The sequence below is a fragment of the Ambystoma mexicanum genome, chromosome 2p, assembly GCF_040938575.1.
Source record: "Ambystoma mexicanum isolate Mex_15411 chromosome 2p, UKY_AmexF1_1, whole genome shotgun sequence".
NCBI classification, from domain to species: Eukaryota; Metazoa; Chordata; class Amphibia; order Caudata; family Ambystomatidae; genus Ambystoma; species Ambystoma mexicanum.
In genome coordinates this window covers 418,976,127-418,988,458 of record NC_090923.1, presented here as the reverse complement: position 1 = coordinate 418,988,458, position 12,332 = coordinate 418,976,127, and the positions used below count along the sequence as shown (strand labels likewise).

Below are 12,332 nucleotides of genomic sequence, written 5' to 3'. Positions count from 1 at the left end.
CCATTAAGTGGGACTCCGGACTTCCGAATAAAGCCTTGCCCTCTTGTTATTTAGTTTTGCGATCCGCGATAGGGTTCGGCCCCCCCACCCTGAGGCTGTTCACGTGGTTTTTTATTTTATTTTTTTAAATTACGAGCTCTTTCTGTGACTGGCCTGGGTTAACTGGATTAACTGTAGGGTTAACTGCAGAAAGTTGGTGGTTTTCATCCAAACAATTTAGGTTCAATTCTCGTCCCACTCCCGACACATTGAACGTTTCCACCTCATTGTAATCCGAGTTTCCCATGTTATGGAAAACTTCCAATCCCGGGAAGTCCAAATAATCCGTTGGATGGACCTCGCAGTGGTCCTCCCAGAGTCGCTATTACAAGCGACTGTTCCTAGTTCACTCTCAATATGGGGCAAGGGAAAAGGAGGGATGTTGAGGCGGTCAGTATCAGTGGAGTCAGTACTCGCCCAACAGTTCCTCGTTGTTTACCTCAGTTCTTGAATCCTTTGTCGCTGCCAGTTTCAATGTTAACAATGCTTGTTCAGAGTTGGCCTCAGCGTTTGCTTTTCGGTAGAAAAATCTGTCCTTTTTTTTTAAAGGCTTCATCCAAGCCCATAGTCGGTGGCTGCCAAGCAGACCTCAATGTTTGAGGAGATTTTAATCGCCAGTGGAGAGGCGGGCGAGACTTTAGCAGCCGCGACAGCGGTGGGGGTAGATGCACTGTCAGTTATTTTTACGTGTTTAACTCCCTGGTGAAATAGAACAAAATGCCTTTCTAACTGGCCCTCCACATTTGTCATATGTTCCAGTCGTTTTAGATGATCCTGTTTGAGGTACTGCAACAACGGCAGGTTTGGGTTTCAGCAACCGCCCACCATGGGGAGTATCCACCTCTGTAATTACTTGCTCGCTCATTGCTGCATTTGAATCTTGTTGCACTACCCGCCCCCCTTTTCTGGGGGTCCATGTAAGACGCAGTTGATGCAATTACCTCAACTAAGACGTTAAAGTGGGCTGGGCGCATTGACTGCTATCGGTGTCACTTTTGTTGCATCGCTTCCGCCCCGTTCGTTAAAGCCCTGGATGTTAAGACCCGCTGCTTGCTCTCCGCCGTTCGTATGACCTCCACTACATGAGTAGTGCCTGCTTAAAGACTCACTCTCTAGCGTTGGCTCCATGGGCTATAAGATCTGATGCTCTTTCTTAATGTTCGCTCACTGGGGGCTCTATTTCTGCTTTAGCCTCTTCTGCCCACGCTCCGACTCCGGCAGTGCTCCAGATAAGATTTTGAGGTGGGAGTATTTTACTCCCTATTTCTAGACTTTGAGAGTAAATGTGATTTTAAGAGTTAAAATGACATTTCTCCTTTGCAAGAGAGTAAAATGTATGTGACATCATCTGACATGTGCAAAAAGTGTATGGAAATGATTACTATGTGGCAGCTTTCTGCATTGTGACAGAATACACCTTTCATGATTTGCCTAAGGTCTGGCCATTTAATCTTTCCTGTATATATTTAGACATTGAAAACACAAAAACCTAGTCAATTACATTGTAAAAGCACAAATTATATTGTGTGTTTTGAGGTTCGATAGCAGAATTGTCTTTTGATGTTTAATGAAGTCCTAATTTCCTGGAGCTATTACTACCTAATGGTATGCCAATGTTATGATACAACAGTGCAGAGATGCGAGGACTCCATGATATGCAGAAAGGCAAGGACTCCATGCTAAATTCTAGATCTAATCTCATGGTCAAATGGTCATTTATATAGCGCTTTTGGCAAACTGCTTATAACATTTATCACAATTATCACCACACCAAAGTCGGTACTCCTTTATCGACCTTGAAAGGATGAGTTGGCCTTGCCGGGATTCAAACCTGCAGCCGACAAATCACGCACAGTGCTCAACCGGCTGAGCTATCTTATTGGCTAACATCCTTCAGAGGTTGGTTAACTGAGTATCGACTGAGGTATAATAATCGCAGTGCCTAGATGTTGGACGCACCATGTATGAAGAGCTAAATACCTATCTGAATTATCACGGGGACAGGTTTTGCTTAGTTTCTGTTTCAATTACAAATGTAACTTTCATCTGTTTTTTCTTTTTAACAGCACTTGCACTTCCTGGAGAGTCAGGGTTCGAATGTTTTAATTGTAGTCTTGAAGATTTGAGAGGCTAGAAAACCTGTGATTGGTGTAATGATAATCACTCGCCCTTTAGCAAAGACTCTGCTGCGACTGACCATTTATAGCAATGTGCCCCATTGACTGCAAGGTTGAATGGATGTAAATTAGATTGTGCATAGTCATCATTTTAAACACTGTTTTTATATGTAGAGTGTAATTTTAAATTATAAGTGTAAACATGATCTACCTTAGCATGATTATGCACACAGCAGAGAAACTCTGAAAAAAAAAGCATAATTTATTACAAAATATAAATTCTCAATTGCAACTTAGTTTTCCATTTTATTAATTGTACAATCCTAAAATGCTAGAAAATAAATGTGCACAGTGCTTCTGGTAGCTTCATGAGCAGCAACACGGCACAAGCTGAATGGAAATAAACCATTCCTTTTATCACAGTGTGCAGTTTCTTTTTTTGAAAGGCTTCAGAGAAATACATTCTGTTTCAGAGGCTTTTATCCATGGCTTGCAATTAAATCCATGTAGGGAAAAATCAAAAGAAGCCTTCTGGTTTCTGTCAAGTTACCTGACCTTTGCACTGCCCGCTGCTCTAAACGTGTGTGTAAATTTACACAGGAAAATAATAAAGCTCATATTTACAAGATTTTCATATGTAAAAAGGCCTAGTGCGCACCTTACCTGGAGGCCTGGACTCCAGTCAACGACTGCAAAGACTGCTCACCTCTGCTCAACGGGCAGGGTTGTGTTGCCAAAGCTCCACCTCCACCCACAGGAAAACACAGTGGAAAGAATGGGAATGCTGCTGCAAGAACTGCTCACCTCTGCTCAACTCCGCGAATAATTCCCATGGTGAAGAGCAAGTAGCTCACAGGGCATCCGGCTCGTAGCAGAATAGAATGGACAATTCACAGGACCCAGTGCCAGGGCAGGTTGAACAACTTCTAAAGCACAGTGCCACAGTAGACACACAATGGCCAACACCAAAGCTTATGGCAGAGACACTAAGGGGTAACTAAAAAGGTACAGTGCTCAGCCTGGACAGAAGAGACAACTTCTAGTAGTGCCCTGGACAAAGAAAAATACTTGCCTAATATTTCTCAAGCACTAGAAATATTTCGATAGCAGTTCCAAAGCAGTAAAAAGCATTTATTTTCTACAAACAGTCAATTTATTCTCTAAGCACTGAGTAAACCACATGAAAAATATTAATTGTCTTTTGTATTTTTTGTGCCAAATACTAGACTGGGTAGGGATTAATGAACACTAAATAAGGCATTTTTTTTAGTTAATGCTGAAGAAACGCCTTTTATTTTGACTATTGTATGCATTAAATATATTGGGTTTGTGAGAGTGGGGACAGGAGGAGTGTCTCAGAACAGAGTAAGCAGGGCAGACATAAAAGGGGTAACTCAAAAAACCTAGATGAAGTGGAGAGAAAGAGGCAACTCACAAATGCTGCTCCTCCCTTCCTCTGGAGCAGGTGAAGAACATGAAGGTCCAAGAGCTTAGTTCTCAGAGCAGATTAATAGGAGAAACGCTCTGGAACCCAATGCAGGAGCAGATGGGTCAGAAAACAGGGATATAGCTGAATGTTGTGGTCACATTTACAGCACATATTATAGAACCTTCTCCCCGGCCTGTTGCAGGGGCAGAAGGAGCCAACGCCCTGGTCCTTGGGCAAGGATAGGAGGAGTCAACTGCTTGGGCCTAGCACAACACTGGGTCAGAGTGATCCAACTCGCAGGCCACTGAGCTTAAAGCAGGGGCAGAAGGGACCACTACAAATCTAAGTCATGGTCCGAATAGGACGAATGACTGACACAAAATTCAAAGCCACATCAAGATATGATGTAGTGTTCAATGGGCACATGATAGGTGGAAAGCACAAGCTCAACATTTCCACATTACATTCTGAAATGAGGAACTGCACACCGTAACTATGCTTTTTATATAGATGTTCTTTTTGGAACTTCTCTTTACAACACCCTTGTTAAGTTGTAAGCCTTGTCATTGATCAGGCACAAGTATGGTAACGTGTGACGGTGCATACAAGTGGATTTTGCTCGGATTAGGCCTAAATGCAGCCCTTCTTATCCAAGGGAAGGGGTTTGGGGTGCAGTGTATAATGTTCAAGCTCTCCCATGTGCATCTGTATAGTATACATCTCAGCTGCCCTCCCTTCGGCAGGCAAATGGCAAACATGAGGCTAGGAAAAATCATTTTGAAACCACTTTTTTTCTTATTTGTACCTCTCAAAAATAGATTGTACCAATGCATTCCATTCCGGAATCGAATATGTGTGATGAAATGACTACTGCTCTCCATGAATACATGAATGAGTGGTGGTCACATCATAAAGGTGGAACGGACATAGCCTGAAAGGTATACATACTTTGCCTTGTGTGTTAGCGCATGCTGAGGGCAGGCTTTATCTACAGGAGGAGTGTGAGCTGATACTATTATCAGCATAAACCGCAATAGTGAAGACCCCAAAAATAATAAAACCATGCCCAATATGGTTTCTATAAAATGGGTGACTTTTAATATAAATATATATAATGAAAGTCAAAATGTTTTTTTTTGTGGCTTGGCAAAGCGCTGGCGTATCGGAGGCGAAGGCCAGGCGTATTGGAGGCAAATTGACCCAAGAGGCAAAGGTGAAGGCAGTTAGCATTCCAGAAGTTTCCAAATTGTTGCAATATAAAAAGGTATGATGTGTGTGTTAAGAAATGGCTGCCCAACGTAATTGAAACAACCATGTTGACCGGGAAGGGAAATTCATCCCCCGCATTCAGCTCTTTCCGACAGACCTCACTTTCAAGCGCCTACAGTTCCAGTCAGGCTGGCTTTCGGTATCCCGATCAACATGGCACAGGGCAAGCCAATCAAGTGCACTGGTATCATCTTGGAATCTCCATGTTTCTCCCATGGGCAGTTATGTCACGTGCCCTAGAGTGGGTTCCCCGAATCCGTTGTATATGTTTGCTCCAACTGCAAAAACAAAAACTGTTTTTATAATGAGCATGTACTTTGGTAATATTAAACTTTAGGTCCATAACTGTTTTGTACCGTCGACATATTGTTACCCATCATGCTGCTTGAGAATCTCCATGTTGTTCTCACATACAGTTATGAGTTTCAGAATGAGTTTTTTTAAGTAGAACAAAAAATTGTGTTGTGTAGTCTTTATAAGAAAACATTTTTTAAATGTTACATAATCGAAAAATGTAGTGAATTAATCTTTTCACCTTTCTTATGGAGCCTTTCTGAAAAGCGTAAATCTATTTCTAACAAATCGTACCTATGAGAAAATAAATTCCCGGACAACGCTGGGTATATAAGCTAGTAAAACAATAAAATGCAAACATCTAATTGGAAACCACTATGAAGGCCTATCCCTGTAACAGAACACGGAGAAGGCAGACATTTGGGAAAGGTCACTGGTTTGATAAGCAAGGCAGTACAGTCACACATTGTCTTAAATGTCACTATGTTAATTTAAGTCAGGGGTCAGGGCTTTGTCACAATACATAATGTTCTTTTCTTTGGGTCTCAACAGCAGCGTGCCAGGCTTTTCAGCGTCGAACCAGGAGTGCTTTTGGCACGGGTCAGCGTCTAGTCGGGCAGTGGCGGTGCCAGATCCAACTAATATTGGCAGCCTCAAATAATGTATTGGTTCTGAAGCATGGATACAGGATAACATTTAGAAGCAGCAAGAAAGGTATGCATTTCATACCATGGCATAGCTAGATGATCCAGCTTTGAACCTACAAGGAAGGTGCACTTCTCCATACCTAGACTGACATTAGAAGAGGGACATGATTTCAGCTGGTGTTACCATGAGCTACCTAATAAACAAGTGGCTTGTGGTGTGCTAATTATGAAACCTTAAGGACTGGCAATTTTGACAGGTTAGGCACTATGAAACACTTTGTTTATGTAGAGAACTGGAGGTTGAGGCCAGTCTGCAATTCTGTCAGTTTATCACATTGTTTTCCTGTTGCTTATCATACAGCATGGTGCCATAATTTGTGAAGGTTTGACTGCAGAACTAAAATACACTGTCCTGCGTAAATATGTCGTGGAATGTGCACAAATCCCATGAGAAACCAACACCCCCCTTCTCTGTAGCATGATTTTCGTTGCCCGTTTTGTTTTATGTGCGCTCCGAGACCATCGGGTGTGTGGCGTGTTAGAAAAATTAAAATAAATAAAAGATTACATAAACACTATACAACGTTTATCTCTGAAACTACCAGAATCTTAATTAATGTGAGAGTAAACAATTCACTACTCTGCTTTACTTCTGTATTTTAAAGATTTAAATGCACCCAACAAAAGCAGCTGTGATAAGTGATCTATGATAAGGAGTCCTTTTCTAAGATAGGTTTGTTGATTGTTATTCATGATGTGAAGAAGAAAATCTAAATAAACAAACCTGAAAATAACCTCAACAGTGGCCTGTGACATTTGGTCAGCTCACGCACTATCTATAGCCCCTTTCACTTAAATGGCATACATGGAAAGAAAATGCATTTCATGGACTAAAGAATGCCACTGGAATGGGGTGGGGGGAGGCATATACTTAACCAAAGACAGCACACAGTACTGGTAAGATAAGATGATCTGTCCTAGATTGTACAGTGGTAAGCTGGTTTATAAGCCTCAACACTCTAGTGGTCTCCAATTTCTCTACCTAAACTCCTCCCCCGACTAACATAGCATGGTCTTCATTTGAGGTGGTAAGTATATTGCCATGCTGGGTGCAGCCGAGCTTTTACAACCCTCATATAGAGACACCAAGTTCCTCTTCTCTGCACCAGATCTAATGCTGTTAGTTTGCATAATTGGTGATTTCTGTTGCAGGTACATTTTGTTGTCGCATAGTAGATGATAGTCATCAAAGGTTTTCAACCTCAGAGGCAGGAAAGTCTGAGCCCGCAATGCCAGTATTTGGCACTTTGGCCTAGCGTTTAAACCAAGATCTCTGTGACGCCTACATCATAAACAGACAATGTTGTGATCACACTCAGGAAAATCTTAATTTCACATTGCTGCAGGAGACAAACTCAGATACCCCTGCAACTGAAAATAGCATGCCCCCTTTTTCTAGAGGTGAATTAATTTATTGAATGAGCTGTAGTTTTGCAGTGGTGAGATAGCAACGCCAATCATTTTGTTTAGCTTTAGCTCAGTTCAACGGGTATTGTTCTATAATTGTGTTAGTTCTTTCAGTCTATCAATAACTGCTGGTGGTAAAAGGAAAAGATGATTGTTTATATTGGCAATTTCCTTTCCTAACTAATAGCAAATGTAAATGTGACCTCACATCTCATATTGTCTTTGAAAGTAGTACTTTGCATTTGGGAAAATGTGGCAAATAAGTAGTAGATGTTTTCTGAGAAGAACCAAAATGCAGCAATATTGCTCACATGACAAACTTGCCACAGCCACCCACATTGCGATATTAACTCAACACTCTTAAGTAGTATCAAGAAATCTTGTATTTTTCTTTAATTTTTGATCCATTGCTTTTATTTTCAATGCACCTCCAGATCAGCAGACTTGAGTAATCATTTGTTTTATTATTTTCCTTTTTAAAACTACGCAGGTGATACTGAACCTTTAGAGAAGATGGACTTGGATATGATGAACATGTTTTTAATAGCTGGGGGCACTCTAGCCATTCCAATTGTAGCTTTTGTAGCATCCTTCCTTCTGTGGCCTTCAGCATTAATCAGGATTTACTACTGGTAAGATGACTATTGTTTTGCCTGTATTTCCAAATTTACAAGTAAATGCAGACAGGTTGCAGTTGACACTTAAAGAATGCATTTGTTTTGTATAAAAATGTGTCTAGTTCTGTTATGTTGTGAAATAATGTTTCTCAAGGGCAGCTTTATTGAACACTCATGGTCATACTGTCAGAGCAACAGAGCTCACACAATCATTCTTGGGTAGTAGCAAAGGTATAGACTGCTTTGTCTTGCAGGACAACCGCTCTAGCAGAACAATCCTGCAAAATCCAACCCACCCACCTGACCTCCTCCTTTTATAGATTATAACCTTGTGCTCAGAACTTAAATCTCAAGAAGACCCTCAAGTACAATAGTCCAAAGTTCAGTGTCTGGGAGGATTCTTCCCTCCTCTATCCAGTTTCTTATAGAATAATCAGGAACTCCATTGCTGACGCAGATGCCCCTGTTGTGCTGCTCACCTGACTTTAATCCTTCTGGAACCTCCTGCCCGAATGACTATCATGATCACCATTTTGTATTTCAAACATGGCTATGTGGTCAGACCCTGAGTACTCATTGTTCATACCATGTAACACCTCTGGTGCCTTGCACAGACATGCTACCTCGGCAGCTTCCATGTTTCAATCAAATGTCACATCCTCTTCCACCCCTTTTGACTTCACCATCTCTACAATTTCTCGATCTCACTCGGTACACATCGCCATCTATTGCCTTCCTGGTCCTACTGGACCATTCTTTGATGATCTTGGGGAAACTCCTTGATTCTCTTTCCACTAAACATCACCTCGTTCTCTTAGGTGACTTTAACCTTCCCTCTCTAACCACTTCTCAGAAATTGGAAACTCAGTCTTTTCTTAGTGACCACGCCCTCCACCCTATCCATAGGGGGTAACTCTTTGGATATCTTATTAATCTCATCTCTCTCTCAGCCACTAATACTTCTTTCACACCATCCATATCTGATTACTCAATTGTTTCCACCACCATCTCCTTTCCACCCTCTGACCTTTTCTCGCCACTTGCTTCACCTATTACTAAAAGGAAATGTAAACCTTCTGCCATTCCCCTATTCTCTCTGATGTACAGTTTTCACTCTCCTCCTTAATACCTGATGCCTCTGATGCCTCTTCCACTAACACTGCCTTCTCCAGCTTCCAATCCCTACTATATGACTCATTCTCCTCTTGCTTCCCGCTGCTTACTTTCACCCCTAAGTCTCAGCATCCACAACCATGGATCACCCCATTCATACGCTCTCTCTGCACAGACCTGCATCGGCTCAAGCGCAAATGGAGGTTTACCCACTCACCTGACGACCTGCAACGCTACCTCTCTGCTCTGAACTCTCTCAAGTCCATTCTTGATAGAGCGAAAAGGGAATTCTACCTAACCGTCATTGACTCTCACTCCAATCACCCTCACTGGCTACAGGGCACCCTAAACTCACACCTCACTCCTCCTAAGTCTATGACTATCTACTCCAATCTCACAGCTAATGATTTAGCTCAATACATCGCTGCAAACATTTCCAAAATTAGAGACTCTCGCCTGACCTTCCTCACACTCCCTTCTCCTATATTTTACACACCGCCTACTCTATCATCATCACTTTAGTCACACTGAAATTCCTATCTGTACTGATGAAGGCTAATCCCTCTTGTACCCCATCAGACCCTCTTGCCCCTCAGATAATCAAGCCTATTGCCCCTTTATTGGCCTCTCCCCTTCCTGAACTCTTCAACCTGTCTTTTCAAAACAGCCACGGTCATCCCTCTCCTAAAAAAGCAAGCGGCTGACCCGAACCTACCAGCTAACTTTCGCCCCTTGTTTCTCCTTCCACACTACTCTAAAGTGCTAGAAAGGGTTGTTTTTAAACATCTTGCCAATTTCTAAGACCACCTCAAGCTTCAAGACCCCCTATAAGCAGGCAGGTTTCTGCTCCTGTCGCACCACAGAAACTGCTCTCATGAATGTGCCCAAGTTTATCGCCTCTGCTAAGCACTCCAACCTACCCTTGGTCCTAATTCTCTTTTACCTGTCTGCTACCTTTGACACTGTCGATCACTCTAATTTCCTTAATACTCTTTACTTTGATTCACGATCAAACCCTTACCTGGATTGAATCCTACCTTGCACCTCACCAATTCTGTCTCCTGGGGGAACAACACTTCTCAACTCACTCCTCTGTCGGTTTTCCACAAGGCTCTTTCTTGGGTCCGCTCCTCTGTACTTTCTACACCCCTGCTCCTGGGGTACTAATCTCCTTTTTGGTTTCTCGTACCAACTCTTCGCCGACGACACCCAAATCCTCTTCTCTTTTCCTGAACTCTCCTCTGGTCTGTTGAGGAGGGGACATAGCTCAGAGGCAACACATTTGTCTTGGAAGAAAGACCACGCAGCACAACGCAGATTCGAATCTCGATCCTGCACTTAGAAACCAATTTCTGGTTTTAAGCACTATAAAAGAACAATTATAATCTCTCTATCAAAATTTCCAACTGTCTCTCTGCCGTTAGATATTGGAAGGTTTCACTCTCTGCCAAAACAGATGTTCTCTTCTTCCCTGCCAAAAGCGCGCTCTCATCTCTTCCTCTGCCTATCCAGTTCCCACCTGACACTCCTGCCTACTCTACTTCAGCTATGACCCTTCTCACGCCTTCTCTACTTTCATCTCTAAAATTTGGAACAGCAGCTCGCCTCAACCTCCTAAATATTAGGATAATCAGGCACCTCCTTCCTTTTAACACTGCCAAGCATCTCGTAACCACTCTTGGTTTCTCTAAACTGGACTACTCTACCAGCATCCTCTTTGTTCTTCCAAACTATGCTTTCTGTCCTCTCAACAAGATAATTAACTTTGCTACCAGGACCCTCTTTGAACTCCTTCACTTCACACCTACTTTTCATACCATCACCAGGCTGAATGGAATGATGCAAAACAGGGCCAGATTTAAATTTCTTCTCCTGGATCACAAATCTATCCACAGTACGGATTCTATGTAAGGTGCTAACCTTCATTCCAGCCAAACATCGGGCTCCTGTGGTGGCTGCCTTTGTTTTGAGCACCACAGGCTATTGTAACTCTCTATAACTGGGCCAGCCTAGTTAAGCGCCTTCAGTTGCTTCAAAACGCTGTGGCTCGGGCGGTGATCCGTCTCCTCCCCATGCCCACATGACTCTGCTACTCCGGCAACTCCACTGGCTCCCGATTGAGAAGCGTATCCTTTTTAAACCCCTGTGCCTAGTACACTGCACTTTTTACAACCAAGGTGCTGAATACCTACAGGAACAATTCTCCCAATATGTGCCAGCCCGTTCTTTGCATTCACAGTCGGCTCTACTGATTGTGGTTCCGCGAGTTAGGCTTTCCTGGATGGGTGGTCGCGCCTTCTCTGTAATGGCGGCCCTATCCTAGAATAGTCTTTGCCTTGATCTTCGTGCCAACGAAAACCATCTAATCTTCCGTCGAAACCTGAAGACCCATTTGTTCTAGTATTGCTGCTGCACCTTTATTGTCTACCTTAGCGCCAAGATACCTCTGGGTGAACGTTGCGCTTTAGAAATTCTCCTAACATAACAGTAAGGCACCACTGTATCTATCCTCCTCTATCCAACTGTGCAAGCCTTCTCGTAATCTCTGTTCTGCCTCTTCGACTACTATGTGCCTCCTTGCCCTCCCTGTGCTTTCTCTCACTTTCACTCTTTCTCGTCTCCTTGCATGGAATTCTCTTCCCACCGGACATCCGAGTAACAGTCCACATGGATTTGTTCCAAACTAAAAGCCTACTTCCTTGTCTTTGAGTTAACCTCTTAACCTGCCTCTCATCTGCCTGCTAGCTAACATTTGCCCCTCACCTCTAACCCTCATTTTGTCTGCCTCCACTCTAGCACTTCACCCATCATGGTCCCAACCGCACAACAGCTGGCCGCACCGCCTGCCTGCATTTAAAAATGTCCAATGTTTATTGTCTTTTATCTAAATATGTTCACTTATGTATAGTCCCCGGTGACTATTCCATTTACTCCCCTCCACAACCTGATCAGAATGTCCCACAAACTCACCTCATTGTAAGCAGCTCATTGCTTCCCGTCAAATCTGATTTCTTATCTAGTGTACGTACTTTTGTGATAAAAGAGCATTGTTACTCCTGTGTATATATAAATGACACCCCCGGAAGTGAATTTAACAGGGTAACTTAAAATACACAAATAATAAATCCATGGTTATTTTAAAGCCCACTCTTCTCAGCTGAAAATAATTAATTCATTAGCTTTTATTTGGCATATAAAGCATTAAACACGTTATACATAAACACAATCACTAAAAACCTTGTTATAATTATCCAATGCATACAACCTCTTTAAATCCAATGAACATAAAATGCATGGTAAAAGAAATATAAACCCAATCAACAGGAGGCGAGCAAGCTCA

At 42.5% G+C, this 12,332-nt stretch overlaps 1 protein-coding gene across 3 annotated transcripts in view; it reads left to right on the top strand.

Moving 5' to 3' along the window:
- Positions 1 to 12,332, top strand: part of ABHD6 (abhydrolase domain containing 6, acylglycerol lipase) — a 597,080-nt gene that overhangs the window by 188,448 nt on the left and 396,300 nt on the right. For all 3 annotated transcript variants that reach the window (XM_069643773.1, XM_069643772.1, XM_069643774.1), the window contains exon 2: positions 7,753 to 7,894. In XM_069643773.1, coding sequence (XP_069499874.1) covers positions 7,776 to 7,894 — 119 coding nt within the window. In that variant the 5' untranslated portion in view covers positions 7,753 to 7,775. The remainder of the gene's footprint in view (positions 1 to 7,752; positions 7,895 to 12,332) is intronic.